Below are 19,027 nucleotides of genomic sequence, written 5' to 3'. Positions count from 1 at the left end.
TACTAATAATACTAATAGTTAATCAGGGTAAAGCATTTCTTGGAACATGAGGGCCTCGTGTTTTGTTGAGTGCTTCCTTCTGCAGCAAATTAAAATCTGTAGAAATAAAAACTTGACCATTCTTGACAAAAATTGGTATGCTCTCCATGGACAGTGATGACTGGATCAGTATATCAGAACAGAGGGGGAGTTTCAGTTTATTAACTTAATGAAAATACATGATTAAAAATAAAATTTTCAAGTGAAAAGATGGATCAGGATAATAAAAACATTAAAAACCATCTGGCAATTGTTTCTATAAGAATTATCATTTCAGTCTCTACCATGAAACTACATTCAATTATCTGAGCCATTTATCATTGCCATTCACACCACTTTGCAATATGTAAGAGTGTTAGAACACCCTTGTTACATTGTCTATGAAGAGTAGTGAACATTATGTCTCAACGTCTTAAGGTCTCTTTGTGAATTGAAAAACAACAGGCATGCTCTCTTCCCAATCTCCCACATTCTTAACAATTCATGGTGAGGACAGTATAAATAAACCAATGTGTACGCAACAGTTCTAAAATCTTTTTAGTGAGTGTATTTTCAGAAAAACATCACTCTTGTAATCATTCTCCAGTTCCCAAGATTAATACATGCTAAAAAATGAAAAGCCATTTTTCTCCTGGAAAATTTAATAGTTCATTAGAAACATTAATTATTCTCCCACTGTTCTGATACTCCAGTTCCATATCCTCTAATGATATCTGTACTGCGGTGTCCGAATGACCAATTATCTCAAAATTGCTTTTAACTCAGATATACAGCATCATACATTATTATAGTAATTTTCCTCTATAAATTGTACAATTTGGTAGAATGATTCTAGTCCCTCTATTCTCATAAGCACTCATCCTTCCCCTGGAAACACCTCTAGATGCAAATAAACATCTCTAGATATAAATGCCAAAGGAAACAGGCTTTGTAACCAGGGTAAATTCTTATCTCTGAATCTGTTCCAGTTACAAGTTCCACTTCCCTTTATTCAAGATCACTGTTTCTCAAATATTTACACTTTTTCTATATGACATAACCTTACCTTTCCCAGGATGTATCATTCTATTTCAGTTAAGGTAGCAAAAATGAGTTTGCCTTCCCAACCTCATTGATATATTGCTCTTAACTTTTTCTCCTGTGTCCTATTTGTTGTATATAATCAGTGCTGTTACTAACATCCTGATTTTTCTTATTTCTTTGGCCTCTACTAAGAATTTTCTCTGACTAAAACCTCTTAGTTCCTAATCCTGGCTCTAAGCTTACTCAGTTCCCCTTTCCTACAAAATTTTATTTCCACTGCATGTTTTACTTGATTTTGCCCTGTTCCACCTAACTTCCCCCTGGAGCTTCCTGGAAGCTCAATCCAGTGTCAGTCTGAACCACTGAAATGGCTGCCTATTTAAATTATACTACTTGTTTTTCCACACTACGGCAGGAAAGAATTTTGGGAGGAGAAAATTGATATGTATGTTCATGGGAGATGGTTTATTCATGGTAAACTGGTCATAAAAACAAAGAACTTCACTAAAATAATTTAAAGCAAATTGATATATTCTGCTCTATTATGAGATTTCTGCCCCATCTTTTGTTTGCCTTTGTATAGCAGTTTGATATATAAGGAGGAGCAGAATGGAAAGCAGGGGGTTATATGAAAGTATTTCAATTTTTCTGGTAATACTGGCAGTGAATGTGGAATGGCCAAAGTTCAATTCATGGAACTCTCCTAACCAAAATAACGCCCATCTTGCTGCTGCATGCCTCCCCGAGGTTCCCTGCCCTGACCTAATGCTATTCAACTAATTAGATTCTGCAGCTGTATCTGAGCAGGTAGCCGGGAGCCAGTTTTAATAGGCTGAAGCTAGTTTGTCCCATTATTTGGCTCAAAATATTTTTTGTTCTGCTTTTGTGTGTAGACAAATAAAAAAAAACTAAGGGGACTGGGTTTTGGGGGCCTAATAAATACTGACTAATTAAAATGATTTGTTTTATAGAAATATTGTCAAGGCTTAAAAATCCTAGATACTACTCTTTGCAATGGTTGTCAAGCATTCTTTGGCCATAAATATAAATGACAAACATTTTGAAATGTGGCTATTGCTACCATAGTTACAGAACTGTTTTCCTATTCAGCATTCAGGTAGTTTAGAAAAAATGTAATTATGTTTGCTAGAAATGTACTAGAGGTTATACTCTCATGCATAATCAGCCCTGCAACCTCCTGTGAATGTATTAGATGACACAGCCCTGCTCCCACAGCAAGGTTGGAACAAGTTGTTCAAATACAGTTTTGCAACTTAGTGTGATCAGAACGAATTCATCTGTAAGTATACGACCACCTGTTCGAACTCAAAGTCATCCTCTTCAGGATAAAGTAGTCTTGAGAGAGCCTGCAGAGTTGAAACTGAAGAAATAGTTTCAATTTCCATGTTTTCAGATTCCATGTGTTCAGTTTCCATGTTTTCAGTTTCTGCATTTTCAGATTCCATATTTTCAGAGTCCATGTTCTGAGGAAGAAGATAATCAGAAAGAGATATTTTAGTTTTCTATTTTATTTAAGATATGAAGATTTTTCTAAACTGTCGTATCTCCCTTCTTGCCCTGGGTCACTCTGTTATGTCTTAATCCTCCCTGAAAATCCTTGTAAACTCCTTCAAATATATGTATTGTGCTGACTCGCAGACCTGGGGCAGCAAGTAAATGCGAATATTCAGCTTGTTTTATTAAAACTTCATGCTCAATCTAACAAGCATTTATTGAGCACTACATAGTGATGCTCAGGTTTTAGTGTGTTTAAGTATCACTTGGGGAGTGAGTTCAAAATGCATATTCTTAAGCTCTACCTCTAAAGAAAGGGTATGTCAGTGTCATATAGAATGTACATTATTATTTGGTGACGTACATTTGTAGACTACCTTTTTATCTGTCTCATATATGCTGTCTAGGCTGTATGTTCCATTTAGTGAACTGAAAAGGATGTTTGTTGGGGGGAATATCTCAAGGAACTTTACTCGTTTCACACTTTTGTCTCAGGTAGGCCTGTACCTTTTGCTTTAGTTAAATTTTTCATCAACCCTTGATATTGCTGTTTAAGAACCCTAATGGGTTAGTTCATTAATTTCAGTGAAAGTTCACACAAATTTTTTTTCTGATTATAATAGAGACAATTGATGTATATTGTGGAGACTTTAGGAAATAATACATTAAAAGTAGAAATAAGAAAATCACAACTACCTGTTAATCCTACCAGCCAGATATCAGCCTTTTAAAATAATCTCTACCGTTATACTTGGAGTAGGAATTCAGGATCTTTAAAAATATTGGAAGTGTCAGATTTTAATAACCTGAATAAAGACTGTAGAATTAGGCCATTGTTAGTGATTTGAGCACAAATATAATACGACTCTTTTCAACATTTCTGATATTTCTTAAACATTATTTTATAAAATTAATTCAAAAGAAACATTTCTTTAGTGCTTATATTAAATGATCCACTAAATTTTTGCATTGTGCCTAGAACAGTAATACAAAGGGATTCTCAAATGTGTGCTGGTATAATCACCTGTCAAAATCTATCTGCATGTAGATGGTGTTTTACAAAACTTTTGTTTTACTCTTATCTTTTACCATTACTTTGACTCTGTTTTTTTAAAAGGAAAACTGATCTTAATGCTAATCGGAGATGTCAAGGGTACGAAACAAATGTTAAATTGCCCTGTATATTTAGCGTAAAGGCAGTATAGTTAAGAGTAAGGGCTCTGGAGTCATGCTACCTAGATTTGTATTTATCATTTACTTCCTAGCTCTGTGACTCTGGGCACGTCATTTAAACTCTCTATACCTCATTTTCCTTATCTATAAAATGGGAATAATTATAGTGCTACTTCATAGGGCTGTTACAAGACTTAAGTCGCTTAATATATGTATAAGAGCTTGGAACAGTGCCTGGCACATAGTAAGCACTCAACATATGTTACCTATTATTGGTCTTTTAAAAATTTAATTTTGCTGGGCATGAATATCACTTCTAATAATGATGTCGAATAAGTTAATGATAATACTCATTACATTGGAAGCTCATTAAATTGGACAAGGTGAAATAAGAGGTGATAAAACAATCTTCTCTCACAGTATGGTCTGGTAGTCGGCTATGGAAATGAATAATTGACACATTAAATTAAACACCGAGGCTCCTGTTTATATTTTAAAAGTCCTAGCTGATTATGTGTTCATTAAATATTTACTTAACATTGACAGCAACAAGTTTATTGAAACATTTTCTGCCTTTAACAATGAAAGGGGGAAATGGATCCAGATATTAGGTGTAAAGATATAAATGATATTTTGAGTTGAGATTGTACAATGAGACAAAACAACAAATACAGCAGAAGTTGTTTTATTTCCCTAAAATAGGAGAAGCTTTGTAAAAAACATCATTATTATCTGGCACATAGTGCCAGCACCCACAGGTACATGATGATGAGGCTTGTTAGAGCTCAAATGTGGGCTGGTGAGAGGGAAAGAAACTGGAACCAGTAAAGCTAACCCAGAAGAAGGGTATTCAGAAGTCCCACATAGAGTGTCTGAGGTAGCAATCAGAACTGCTATTCATGCGTGCTCATCTGCTTGGCAGCGACATGGCAGTGGGAGTTTCAGGACATGAGTGGTGTTTCAGGGCAGAGAGGTTTGAATAGTCATGCTTATAGACCTATTTAGGTGAAGTAGTACCCTGGTCCATAGGTGGGGGTATGGGAGGCCGGGTCCAGTTCTTAAGGATTGTGGGCAAGTTGGAAGCTAGAGGAAGGCTCAGAATAGAGCAGGGCTCAATGTCACAGTTGGAAAAGAGAAAATGAACCAGGCACTCCATCAGAGGCTTTCTCACGTCACCTGGGAAACCCCAATGGAGGTAATGAAGGAGGGCTGCAGTTCAGTAGGTATACTGGACACTGGATTTAGGAATAGCAGATTCATTCTAAATCCTCACCAGCTGGGAAGTAGCTCTGGCCTGGTTCTCATCTGGTGAGAGGCAGGGCAGTGTGGGCAATGGGAAGCTATACCTGGAAGCTGAGTGTCTTCAGTAACTGGAGCTGGCAGGTAGTCAGCAGTTGGTGAATACTGAATGAAGCATGATTAAATTCATACGAACTTTGATTTCAAAGTAGTCACCTTGAAAGGTTATACATTGATGTAAATTATGCTATCACTGCTCAAAATATTTTGGAATTACCTTCATATGTATCACCAGGAAAATAGGTATCATTACAGCATCACTCTGATTACACATCAGATTTGTCTCCAAGTGATTTCTAGCTATATCACATCTACTTTCAAAATATGAAGATTTGATACTTGGAGGATATTCAAAAGAACGTGCTACAGGCCTCAAGGCGATTCTAAAAGAGTAGTTTCAAAAGTAATTTGAGCAATAACAACAGCATTAGAATACGTGGATAGTTTCCCAAAGTGATTGCTTTGAAGGGGATGCTACTCCTTGTGATGTAAAACAAATCATTCACAATAGTTTATAGTAACACTCTTTATATCTGAAGCATATTAGGAGTCAGACTTCTTAACTTCCAAATTATGCCAGCATACAATAGTATAGATTCATACTTAGCTAAACTGGAGGAGAAATACCATAATAAAATTGGCACTTCAAAAGTAATTTTTACCATATTAACCATATGTAATAATCTATAAACACAAAATTATAAATCATGACAAGTTTGTTGATATGGTATTTTGAGGAATAAAAGAATCAGCAATACTTTGTAAGTAACAAACTAAACACTTCAAAGTATCAAAAGAGAAAAACTGTGATGTGAATTTTTGGAAAAAAAGTATTCTAAATTCAATGGAAATGAAGACTCTACTAGCTTTTTAAGAAGTCATAATTTATTAAACTATTAAAAACATACTAAAAATCATTTGACCCAAACTGATCACAGTGGAAAAATTAAAGCAAGATGCCTCTTTATGAACTGTGCAGTGTTAGTTATTTGTAGGACTATCTTTTGTTTATAAATTTGATATAAAGTTCATCTTGAGCCTGGCAATCAAGGTCCTTCAGTATATAACCCCAACCTAATTTTCTGCACTTCCCTTCTATTCTCTCCTACATGCAATCTGCATTCTGTTAAAAACTGAACTGCTAATTAAACACACCCTATAATCTCCTGCCTTTTACTTTGGAATATATTCTTCCTTTTGTCTAGACTACTCAGTAGAGTGTAGTGATTTAAAAAAAAGATTCTGCCTGTTTGAATCTGGCATTGCCACTTAAATAGGCCAAGAATAAATTTACACTAAGGCAAATTTAAGTAGGAATTTCATTAAAAACAAAATACATTGCTAAATCTTTTATTTGAGACTTGGTTATCTAGAAAATAAATTTTCCAGGCCCCCTTTTTCCCTCTCTCCTTTGCTAGGCCAATTCCAATGGCAGCATTTTCTAAACAGTGCCCTTGATTTTCCACATCAACCTGAACTCTTAGGGCCTTCATAGGTAGAAGTGTGATTGGGGGATCTCTTTTGTTACTAGTCACAGTGAGCTAAAGAGACAGATGATTCAAAACCACCCCTTTGCCAAAACATTAGAGCCATTTAGGGACTAAAGAAGCTCAAGCAGGATGGTTCCAGACTCATGGCATGGAAGCAATAGTATAAGTAACCTGAGATTAAGTCAGACTCTGGTTAAGAAGGCTGGGGTCCTGTTTTCTATTTATTTTTGCCTCCATCCACAGTGTCAACAGGAATGGCTCTTTGACTTGAACTAATTGGAGAGAAGTCTAGGTTAAATTAGTGAAAACTCTGAATTACACACTATTCAAAAAGAAATCCTATTTTTAAACATTTTTTATTGATTTTTAATCATTTTACAATGTTGTGTCAAATTCCAGTGTAGAGCACAATTATTCAGTTATACATGAACATACATATATTCATTGTCACATTTTTTTCTCTGTGAGCTACCATAAGATCTTGTGTATATTTCCCTGTGCTATACAGTATAATCTTGTTTATCTATTCTACAATTTTAAAATCCCTTCTATCCCTTCCCACCCTCTGCCCCCTTGGCAACCACAAGTTTGTATTCTATGTCTATGAGTCTAAAGAAATACTATTTTACTAATTCAAGTATATATAGCAAATAAAATCAGAGTAATAAAGAATCACCAAATAATATCATTTATGAACTGATTTAATAAGTAAACACATATCCCTATGTAGAGTACTGACTGTTTATAGCTGAATGATTTCAAAGTATTAAAAATCCATTTACTCTCAAATAAAATTGGCATTTCTTCTGCAACTTTATTTACATAATGCCTTATTTAACAATTCCTGGACTAAAATTCTTCTGAAAACACAAAAGTAAACATCAATTCTGCCTATGTCTCAATTAAATTATAATATACTGGTTAATTAGTTTTTTAAATACATTTTTGACAACTATACACATCAGTGATTCCCTGCCTATTAAAAGTAATTCATTTTGAATTTTTTACAGTACCAAAAATGATTTCTTTTTTTAAGTCTCTAACTTTCACTGTCATCAAAAGTACCAAGTCATAAGTAATTACGGATTTTTGTTACAAATTTCAAATATATTTAGTGAAAGATGATTTTTCAAACTACCAGAAATATTTCATAAACCTAAAGATCAAGAAATGAGCCTCCTGATTTAATATTTCCTCTGTCCACTATTCTTTATTTTAGCCAAACTTAATACACTTGTCAATAATTCTTTTGTTTCTGTCTCATTCTCACACTCCACCTCTATCTAAAAAGGAGTTGAGACAGTACATTTTCCTTCAGTTCTTTTAAATTCTCTCAAGTCAACAGGTCTGTTTTCTTCATTTCTTTGGGAAATAGTCTCTGTTCTGAATCCTTGTCACAATAGGAAGCTCTTAGGAGAAATGATCCCTACCTCTCTGGTCAAACTTTGTTCTCTCTCCTCACTCAGATTTCAGTTTTTCACACAGTCCCTTACCTTTTGACAAATACCCTCCAACGACATATAATGCTTACTCTCCCAATCAGCCCTTGGTGAGGAGCATGTCTGGAAGGTACAAGAAATCCACGCACACCACGCTACAGCCCCTCAAGTGCGGTCTAACTGCTTCTCACTGCTTAATGGATCTGCCCAACGTCCGTCGGAACGTTCAGGCCACAGCGTTCATACTGTCACACACAGACCATTGGCTACGTAGCACGGGCCAATTTTTTCACTCGGAACAGCGTTATACCCCCTAAAAAAAATCCCACCGAAATCAGGGTGGTCCAAGATAAACCAGGCCTGTACATGTAAAACAGAAGGTATAGTGTCTCCTCCAACTTGCAGCACCCAGATCTACCTATAAGGAAGCATAGTTTTCACTCTCCAATTAACGTCAGAACCATAAGCATGTGTGTGTCTAGAGAAAGACTTTGGGAAGGCTCCACACGTTCGTTTTGGGCCTTCTGACATTCGATCCGCATCCATCCCTTGTCTGGTAAAACTGCTCTCTCACATCCTGAAGACTGAGTCTGGTTAAAGCTGAATCCAGCTTCTAGAGTCTAGGGCAGGGTGATTAGGGCACGAGTCTGTTCTATCGCCAACTTGTGGCTTTTTTGGGGGGTTATCGCTCAGAGTCCTAAGTATCTAGAGTTCTCTGTAGTTTCTCTGATAGTCACGGCATCTGAGGATCCCTCTTTCCCCCTCCTAAGGTTCGGGTTTCCTCACCTGGGTCAGTTTTTGGGTCGCTCTCTAGGCTCCAAAAATACGGTGGAGAGCTCTGCGTCCCGTGTTGCCCGGGTAACAACTTTGTTTCCTAACTCCCCCAGCCCCCACCTCCGGGTTCCCGCTTGACTTTTCTGGCCAACCATGGAAGAGTTTTCTTTGAAACTGGCGAGAATCAACCAATCCGAGCGCGCGCCAGCCGGGGTAAATGGCTGCCCTTTCCAGTTAACTAGGTCGACTCCATTTAAGCCTCGGTCTCAGTTAGCGACTCTCCATCGCGGACGCGCCCAGTGTGGAGGCCGATTTCTTTCCAGCCCAAATTGGCCCCTGTCCACCTCTCTGGCTGCTCCGCAGTCTCAGCGACCGGCCGATTTATTTCGAGGTTTGACAGCGAGCGGCGGCGCTGCCACCAAGGTAAGTTTGCGACGTTTTTGTTTGTCCTAGGCATCAGCCGGCTCCCTCATCGTTACTTCCCCCACACCAACCCCTCGCACGTCCAATTCCAGATAGGACAACTTATCTCGCAGTTCCGGAGCAGCGAGGGAGGAAGGGTTGGCTCAGGGACCTGGGGCTCAGGAGAATTTGCTGCGGTTCTCTGCTCGCTCCCCACGCCCCCTTTCCGCGCAGACAGAAACACGTGTTGTGGTTACGTCTGGGCTCGGCGTTTGTGTGTGTTGTGTGTGTTGTGTGTGTGTTTAGGGTGGGATCGCCCTTTTTTTCCTTTGCTGCGGGCAAGCCTTTTGGGTCTGGAGTCCCAGGGGAGTACCCCTTTGGCTGCCACGCGGCTCGGATGAGCGGCGTGCCAGAGCTACGCTTGGCTCCCGCTCCCGGGAACGCCGCGGAAGCTGGTGCCCGGCTTTTCCCTTCTTGGAGTGGAGAAACGCAGGCGAGCCGCTGGTTTACAGCTGCTTGACAATCGGAGTGTTTGCACTTCTCCTAGAGGTACAGTTGTGACCCTAGTTTCCCAGGAATTCCGTGATTTGGTTTTAAACAAAGAGGAAGAGAAAGAGATGGCTTAATAAATATTTCGATTGTTCGGAACTGGTTAGCTGTGTTCGATAGTGGACTCCTGCATATATTGAGTGTTGTAAGCAAGGAGAGATAGGATTGCTTAACGGATGGTTACTTTTGGTTGTACTGGGCTTGGAGTTCGGTTATGAATTAACTAAATTGCTTTCCTTCTTTCTGCTCTCTGGCGAAGGGGCTAGTGAAGCTTGAGTTATTTGTTCATTCTACTTGTTACCGCAGTAAACAAAATTGAAGGTAGAATATTTACGATATTGGCTAAAGTTTTGGCTTTTTGGCCAAATTACCTATACCATAATTCCCCTTATTACTGTAGATGATCAGAGTTTAAGGGTCTTAAAATATGTTATTTCTCTAGATACTTGTGGAGCTTAACTTATGTATGCTGTTCTGTTTCTTCTTGCTTGCTTTTTTTCTTTCTATTCTGCCTCAGTAAGGTGCATTATTCTAAATCCATAATGCCTACGTAGTGCTTTTCGGACCTTTTGGCTGTGACTCACAGTAAGGAATAAATTTTGTATTGTGACCCAGTACACATCCACAATATATAACTGGCAGCCATTTCGCAGAAACAATACTTAACTACGTGCAATTTACTCTGATACTTTCCTTTATATTTTTAAAAATGTAGATCATAACCCACTAATGAATTGTCATTCACAATTTGAAAAACACTGACCTTAGACCTTTGGTTTTCAAACTTGTGTGTATTTAAGAATCACTTAGATTTGACACAACATTGTAAAATGATTATAAATCAATAAAAAATGTTAAAAAAATAATAAAACATTTTATATTGAGGATAATAGCTAAAAAAAAAAAGAGTCACTTAGGATGTTTGTCACAAATGCAGATTTCCTTGCACTCCAGGTACTGGTTCTGTGGGTCTGTGGTGGGGCCCTGGAAGGTGGTTCATATAACATATAGGAAGTGCTTGGTACGGTGCTAGATGCACAGATACTTAATAAATAATAGTTTTCTTCTTGAGAAACACACTATTTATGTTTAGGGATATAATTTCTTCTTCGAGATTTGGCCTGCTCCTGGCAAGGTTGAATCCAATGCTAAGTGCTGTTTTTTCCAGGGTTGGAGGCATAGGTCCTGGATCTGAGATGAATCTTCAAGCATTTGATTCCTATGGAGAATTTTGTTAATACAGAAACTTAGGGGTTGAGGAACACAAAGATTAGAGAGGTTCAGTGACCCGCCCAGGGTGGTATCAGTGAGTGGATCTCTGAGATACTCACTTGATTAAGTCTAATATTCTCATCCATTGTGCCTTGATAGCAGGTCAGATCTAGAGGCAGATTTTGAAACAGGAAAAAGAGCTTCCCTGACTTGCCTATGTCAGAAACAGAGACAACAGAATTTCTTGCTTTTGACTGCTAGTTTGATTTTAAAGTGATGAAACTAAAAGATAAAAAACAACCGAAAGTTTCTGTGGGTTATAGTTGTGAAAAACGGATATAGTTTAGCTAATTCTTTTATAATATATAAATTATTTTAAAACACTAGTTAAATAATTTATTAAACCAGCATTGAAAGAAATTAAAGATGAAAATTTTCTCTTAATTCTGCTATCAAAATATAACTGATATTTCTGTTTCATTCCTATTTTATCTATAGGTACCGTTATTATTACATAATCTTAATCCCTGTTTATACATTTTAATTCTTTTTATTTAATATTATTCTGGGCATTTTTCTATGCTGTTGATAGTTCTCATGTTTTTCATTATTAATAGCAGCCTAATATTCCATAAAGTGAGATGGCCATAATTTACTCAGCCTAACTAAACCAACAACAGAAGATTTATTTCCAGTTATTCCATGTTATCAATAACACTGTAGAGTCTTGGCTATTTAAAATCATTTATATAACTTTTATGTTTCATGAACTCAAAAGGAATCCTAACAGGAAGGTCAAAGATCTGGACCTGAGCTGTGAGTTTTTGTTCCCATTGGATGAATGAATTTGCCCATCTAGGTTTCTTTGTGCTGGAGTAGCAGTGATCAGCCATGGTATCCATTTATACATATGAGTTAGGTTGAATGTATTTTTAACTAATAAATATGGACATTTTCAAAAGGATTTACTTTAAAAAATGTATGAATCATAGCAGATTCAAGCAGATTCAAGTGCCATAATAACACTCATGCTGATTAGCTTTCTTTATAGAATATCTTTTCCAAAGATTATATGAGTATATATTCATTTGTAATTTAAATTTTTTTATAAGGGAAGCAATTAAGCTGACTGGGAGAATAAAAGTTATAATTGGCCTATATTAGCACATCCCCCTTTTCAAAGCACACAGATTGTCTTATTTTTTGTCACTCTAAGACATTAAGTAACCCCTCTTTTTAATGTTATAAAATATTTCAAACAGAAAAGTGCAGAGACCATTGTATACCATCGTCCATGTACTCACCTAAGATTTAACACTTGTTAACCTTTAGCCATATTTTCATTAGATATTATTTCTAAAGAACTAAAACATTACATTAAAACTAAACACAAAACTAAAAAATGATTTGTAATGTATTGTTTTGTATGTCTTTTAACATTTACATAAATGGTTTATGGTACTTACTTTTCTGCAACCTTTTTGGGGTTAACAGCGTTTTTGAGATTTATCTGTATTGATAAATGTAGATAAAGTTAGTTATTTTTATTGCTGTAAAGTAGCCCTCATATAACTATGCCACTTAAAAATCTCTCCATTCCCCTATTCTTGCTGGACATTTAGGTTGTTTCAAGTATACAAATATTCATATAAATCATACAAATACTGTATGATTCCACTAAAAGAAATACCTAAAACAGACAAGTTCACAGAGACAGAGAGTAAAATAGAGGATACCAGGGGCTGGGGGAGTGGGCAATGGGGAGTTATTGTTCAGGGGGTATAGAGTTTCTGTTTGTGGTGATGAAAAAGTTTCGTACATAGATATTGGTGATGGTTGAACAATATTGTGAATGTACTTAATGCCACCGAATAATACACTTAAAAATGGTTAAAATGGTAAATTTTACATTATGCATATTTTACCGCAATAAAAATTACAAACATAAGAATTATGCTTATTTTTTCAAAGATGTATACTTGATGACTTGTTTTTGTGGAGTAAAACCCTGAGAAAAGTGAGATTTATTAAAAAAAATAATAAACTCAAATTAAGTTATATTAGCCAGATTTTATTTTTCCCTCTAAAATGATATATTTTTGAAATCTTTAAATGACTACTATTACTTCACTGTATAAGATTTTTATGAATACTGTACTTCAGAAGTCTCCAGTTTTTTGTTTTTTCAACAAACAAAAAACTGGGGGAGGGTTCTTCTAAAAGTCTGGGGCTTTTAAGGCTGTGTTTTGCATTTCAATGCCATTCCTACTTCATTTCTTAGACTAGTTCTCTCCAGTGATTTACTCTGTACTCTTTCTCCTCTCCCTCCCCTAAGCCTGTTCCTCCACCGCTGCCCCCACCCCATGCTCTGCCTTATTGAGTCCCTCTGCCTCTTTTCCACTTAGCCAAGCCTTCTCTTTTGGTTTCTCTGCCCTCCACTCTTGCCTTCTCTTGAGTCCCCCTCACACACACACACACACACACACACACACCCTGCCTTTCTCTTGAGTCCTCAGCTCCTCCAAGATTTTCCCTGTCTTGAGTCCCTCTGCCCACCCTCCCCTTTGATCCCACCCCTGGTCTTTTCTTTTCCAATTTTGTAACTGCTAAAGGCACTCACTGAGAATGAGGCCTGTTTCACGGCAATTTACAGTCTTTTGCAGTGTCAGCCTTTTAATGTTTGGAAAGTTGGTCTTAGTTTTGGGATTAAAAAAAAAAACACCTTTCTAGCCCTTAAAAATAAGATTCTGACTTTATGGCTTTGACAAGTTATTGTATGAAGGGGGAGAAAAGCACTTAATGTGAAAGATAATCACTGAGTTACATTGCTTAAGATGTTTAATATGAACTCAAAACTAAAGAACCGTTTTCAGTAGCCCTATATTTTATTTAGACATAAAATAAAATGATCACCATTAGAGGTTTGATCCCTTCCTTTTTCCTTAAAAATGGCTTTGCTTATTTCCCCTCTCCATATCTCTTTCTCTCTGGGGACTCAGACATTTAGGATAAAACATTAGTAACTCAGTTTCTACTTCCAGAGTTGGCATCAATAACTGTCAGTGCAAAGAAGGACCCTATTGTACTTTGAGGCTTAGATTTTTCTACTTTCTTATTTTGTTCCATTTCTGGAAGGCTTTCTTCGTGAAACAAGGGGTTTATTCAGTGAGTTTGATTTCAGATTTCCCACTACACACAACACTCCTAGGATCGATAAACGAGATTGGTAGTACACTGAGAAGATAATTTGCATGCTGATAAATGAGATCGATGTGTAGCAATTTTTTTTGAATTGTAATTTGAGATGCAAGGTATGTTTACTCTCTGAGGCAGCTAAGAGAGTGCTCCATAAATAACCCTGATTTACTGATCCTTTGCTGACAGCGAGGAGAACCCCAGCATTATGTTTTGGAAAGCTTTCATATAGCACTTTACATTAAATCAAATTAGACAAGGTAATATATGTGGAGGGCCCTTTGTAAACTTATTTTTAAGGATGCATTTTGGTTACTCACTTAGTGGAACAGCCAGGATTTTAGAGGTGAGGAAATTGAGATTCCAGTGCGTTTAAGTGACTAGCACAGTCTGGTTAAGTGTCAGCACTCATTGTGTTGTTTTCTTCCTATTCAGTTGTTTAGTTAATTCAGTAAGCCTCATCTAGATTGGAGTACCAGGCAGGGACTATTCCAGGAGCCTTTTCAGTGAGCTCTGATGATTTCTTTGGGCCTAGTGAGCTTTCTGCAGAAGCCCTTTTACCATCGGTATTTCTTTCTTTGAACATGTGTGCTTGCGTTAAGGCATCCAGGATGGAACTATAAGCTGGGCTCAACATAAAAAGTCTGTAGTTTTGTCAACTTTAAACTGCTTTATAGTCAGGCAGTGTGGATAAGGAGAGAGCACTTTGAAGAGAAATAGATGTTGAGAAACAGAGGTTGGCTAGAGGGACTCAACAATGACAGAGAGATATTCCTACTAGCCACATAGAGGAGTACAGACTTGTTTTCCATTTTTTATTAAAGCACTTATATGCATAGAGAAGCTGAAATGTGCTAAGGTCCTGTTTGTTCAAAAGAATAAGGAATACTGATTAACTTCAGTATTAGAACTTCAGTATCTTCTTTGTTAGAAGAACATGTACTTAACTATGTTAAAGTTTTCAAGAGAAACTCACAATAATGAATAGAATATGTAACTTCCAACCGTGAGAAAAATAGAAGAATAAAGAAAATCCCATCAATCCACTTACACAGGAGAAGGTAAAAGATAATACAACATGGCAAATAGAAAAGACAAAATAAGATGGAAGAAATGAGTCCAGTTGTATCAGTAGTCAAAATAAATGTAAATGCACTCCCTCATTAAGAGATTCTTAGACTGTATTTAAAGATTTTCAGCTTTACAAAAACCACACTGAGAATGACTCAGAAAGGTTGAAAACAAACAGGTAGAAAAAGATATACTAGGTATATACTAACCAAAAGAAAAATGCTGAGGCAACATTAATATCAGAAAAATATGATTTAAGGCAATTTAGTAATAAATAGTCATCTCACACTGGTGAAGGAAAGGAAATCTACCAAGAGAGTATCAACCATGAATCTATGCCCCTAACAAAATAGTCTTGAAATATATAAAGTAAAAAGCAATGGGATTATAAGAAGAAATTGACAATCTCTAATAATAATGGGAGACTTTTAAAAACACCTTTGTCAGAAACTGGTTAAGAAAAATAGATTTAAATTTTTAAGTGAAGGATATGACAGATATAAGATCTAAATGAAATGGAAGGGAAAGAATCTTAAATTCCAAATTCATAATGACAAAAATTCATTTGTTTTATTTCTCAAATTTCTAAGGTAGAAAAAAAAATTAAATGTACATGCTACATTTAATAGGAGATTCTTATAATAGGGAGATTCTTAAATTACTTCCAAAAGAATAGAAAGTCCACACATGCAAGGACACAGTAAAATAATTCCACCTTTTGATGGCTACCAGAAGATTTTCCTTTGGCCTGTAATATGGCATTGATAACATGACCTAATTCTGAAAATGTCAATATCTGTGACCATATCAGAACCATGGTTTGACAGCAATAATTTTTCTGTCAACATTTGTAATATTATCATGTATTATTATATAACATATATGATAATTTAAATTATTATAGTTTATAATAACATAACATTCATAACCTCAGGAGAGTGGTACCCTTTGGAACATAAGATTACATGCAACAAGGGCTCTTATTCTGCCCAGAATGCATCTTTTTCTCTGCCTTCCAGGACTAGTTATTACACCATTGAAATCACCATTTGGAGCTCACATTTTGAAAATTTTAAAATGTGTACATGGCTTAAAAATAAGCATGTCATAATTAACACATTTAGATAAATATTTTCCTTCAGAGTTACTCTTGGGAAGGTGTTCAGTTATAACCATGACACTAACACGACTCAAGATACTGTATTTCATCAATTTTAAGAGCTACAGTTTTTAAATTTTAACATCTCTGAAATTGAAATGAGTCTTTAACAGTTGATGTTATTTTACAAACCTTTTGGTCTAGGTGGCAGTTGTGACATAATAGTTGTTTCCATATGCATATGTAATATCAAAATGTCTAGAATCAAAACCTGCATGAGTGGCCTGGGTGAAGATCCTAGAGACAGTAGGGGATCATCTTACTCCTAGAAACCAATGGTTGTGGGGAGCCAATGGAGGAGATGGTTAACCAGGTTTAGTTACTGACTATGCTGAAGTGGGAGACAAAAGCTGGCTAGTCTACATATTTGCAAAGCTGACTTGAAAGGATAGCATAAATGGCTTTTAGGTCTTTTATGAGTTCTTTTAAGAATTGCTGCAGCAACAGTGCTTCTGGTGGCAGAGAAGTCTTCAAGAAATTTGAGTTGAAAATTGGATTCTGGGGTGGGAAGGGATAAATTGGGAGTTCAAGATTTGCAGATACTAACTAATATATATATATATAGAATAGATAAACAGTAAGTTCATACTGTGTAGCACAGGGAACTATATTCAATATCTTGTAGTAACTTATGGTGAAAAAGAATATGAAAACAAATATATATATGTTCATGTATGACTGAAGCATTATGCTGTAGACCAGAAATTGACATAACATTGTGGACTGACTATACTTCAATAAAAATATATATACAAAAAAAATTATCAAGGATTGCCAGGGGTTCAAGGGAAGGGAGGCAGGATAAATAGTCACACAGGGTTTTTAGGGCAGTGAAACCATTCTGTAGGATAGTGTAATGATGGATACATGACATGTATTTGTCAAAACCCACAAAACTGTACAGCACAGAGTGAATCAATGTAAACAATGGACTTCAGTTAATAATAATATATTGATATTGGTTCGTTAATTGTTACAAATATACCGTACTAATATTGCATGATGTTAATAATAGAGAAAATTATGAGGGGGGAAGTATATGAAACTCTGAACTAGCTTCTCAATTCTAGAAATCTAAAACCATGCTAAAAAATAAAAAGAAAAAAAGAAAATTGGATTCCAGATATTTTTTCTTAATGTATGCATGTTTCATTAAAATCTATGTCTACATTGAAAGGAGCTCTTTCTAAAAGTATAAAAAATTTAAGCAATAAGAAGGAATCATGATAGGTTGGTGTTTTTTCTCTTTTTTTTTCATTTTTACTGGTGGATAAAATAGTGGGGCTCTTAACTTTGATGAAATATTTTTGAAACCAATTTCTTAGAATTGCCTTTCAGAGCTATTATATAAAAACTGATTGTTAGTCACATCCCATTTTATAAATCTTGACTGGGTGGGTTAGAATTATGATTTAACAATGATTTTCCCTTAACACTTTAAGGGATATTTAAAGATATTATCCCATTTACTATTTGTTGCTAATGAAGAACCTGCTGTCAACTTGGTTGTTACTCCTTACTAGGTAGTTTTTTTCCCTCTCTGGTAACCTTCATATTTTTTTCTCTGTCCTTAATATTCTAGGGTTTCAATATAAAGGGTGTGTGTATATGGTAGTGGGAGGGGTTGCCTGCTTGCACTTGGTGACTTTAAATATGAGGACTCATTTTTCTTCAGTTCTAGCAAACTCATTTATTAACTCTGAATAATGCTTCTGCCATTCTGTTTTTTCCTTCTGACTTTCCTTCTGAATATATATTGAAACTTCTCTTTTGTTTTCTCCTTATCTCTTAATTTCTCTCTTCTTTTCCATCACTTTATCTGTCCTGTGTTCTGGCAGATTTCTTCTATTCTCTCTTCCTGTTCAATGATTTTTTTTCCTCTTCAACTATGTCTAGTCTACTATTTAAATCTATCTCTTGAGCCTTTTTGTTTCTAATACTATATCCACTTCTTGGATTTCTTCTTGGTTCTTTTTCACATTACTTATTTGTTTTGTGAATGTTATTTCTTTCTTGAGCTATTTGGACATATTAAACATTTTAATGTACCATTCATATTGCTCAATTATCTCTTAATTCCTTAGATGAGAATTGTCTTAATTTTCAGGTTTGTAGACTGCTTACTTAGATGTTTTGTAATTCTTGTCTTTGAGTTAATTTCTGGGGGCTTTTTTTGGATCACATGTTGAGTAATGCCATGGACAACCTTCCTGGGCCCTGAAAGTTTCATCAGCTCCTAACCAGTTTTTATGTTAGCATCTTAGTTTGAAGTTTCCACACCACAAAGGTAAATTGAATTTGAGCCACATGCATATTTTCTCTACCAGCTTGATGTTTCTGCATGTCTCCATTGCCTTTTCCATTCTCCTGTAGAGGTTTCCCAGATTTACGCTTCACTAGGTCTCTGCTGATTGAGGAACCTATGACCCTGTGGCCTCAGATTTACCCACAACCTAGCATATTTCCAGCTTTTAGGGCACATATGTCATTCAGGTTTCCCCCTTGGGCTCTACAGTGTTAGCTTTTGCTCATAGATAGGAATTCCCTGTCTGGCACCTGAAAAAAAATGTCTTCTTTCTTCAAACACTCTGCTTTGTATTTTTTAATGTTTTTATTAAGTCCCTTTTAACTGTTATTTCTTGGAGTTTGGAGTATAAGAGATTCCAGTGTGGCTTCCACCTGCCATC

At 36.1% G+C, this 19,027-nt stretch overlaps 2 protein-coding genes across 8 annotated transcripts in view; one reads left to right on the top strand and one right to left on the bottom strand.

The window, feature by feature from the left end:
• The window catches only part of DNAAF6 (dynein axonemal assembly factor 6), a 35,805-nt gene extending 26,969 nt beyond the window's left edge, over window positions 1-8,836 (bottom strand). Inside the window, exons 1-2 of one of the 4 annotated variants that reach the window (XM_015247812.3) lie at window positions 8,765-8,836; window positions 2,379-2,546 (exon numbers count right to left, since the gene is read on the bottom strand). In XM_015247812.3, the coding sequence (XP_015103298.1) occupies window positions 2,379-2,543 (165 nt within the window). In that variant the 5' untranslated portion in view covers window positions 2,544-2,546; window positions 8,765-8,836. Of the gene's footprint in view, window positions 1-2,378; window positions 2,547-3,273; window positions 3,345-8,032; window positions 8,177-8,764 lie in introns of those variants that run through there. The other 3 variants (XM_072957800.1, XM_072957801.1, XM_072957802.1) reach the window with 3 other exon arrangements.
• Window positions 1-19,027, top strand: part of NUP62CL (nucleoporin 62 C-terminal like) — an 86,744-nt gene that overhangs the window by 10,057 nt on the left and 57,660 nt on the right. The window contains exon 1 of one of the 4 annotated variants that reach the window (XM_072957797.1): window positions 8,990-9,175. The exons of 2 other annotated variants lie outside the window; for them this stretch is intronic. The gene's annotated coding sequence lies outside the window, so the exon portion shown is untranslated. Of the gene's footprint in view, window positions 1-8,989; window positions 9,176-9,505; window positions 9,704-19,027 lie in introns of those variants that run through there. One more of the 4 variants, XM_072957798.1, reaches the window with a different exon arrangement.

Source organism: Vicugna pacos, unplaced genomic scaffold (genome assembly GCF_048564905.1).
Source record: "Vicugna pacos unplaced genomic scaffold, VicPac4 scaffold_76, whole genome shotgun sequence".
NCBI lineage: Eukaryota > Metazoa > Chordata > Mammalia > Artiodactyla > Camelidae > Vicugna > Vicugna pacos.
This window is presented reverse-complemented; position numbering and strand designations above follow the sequence as displayed.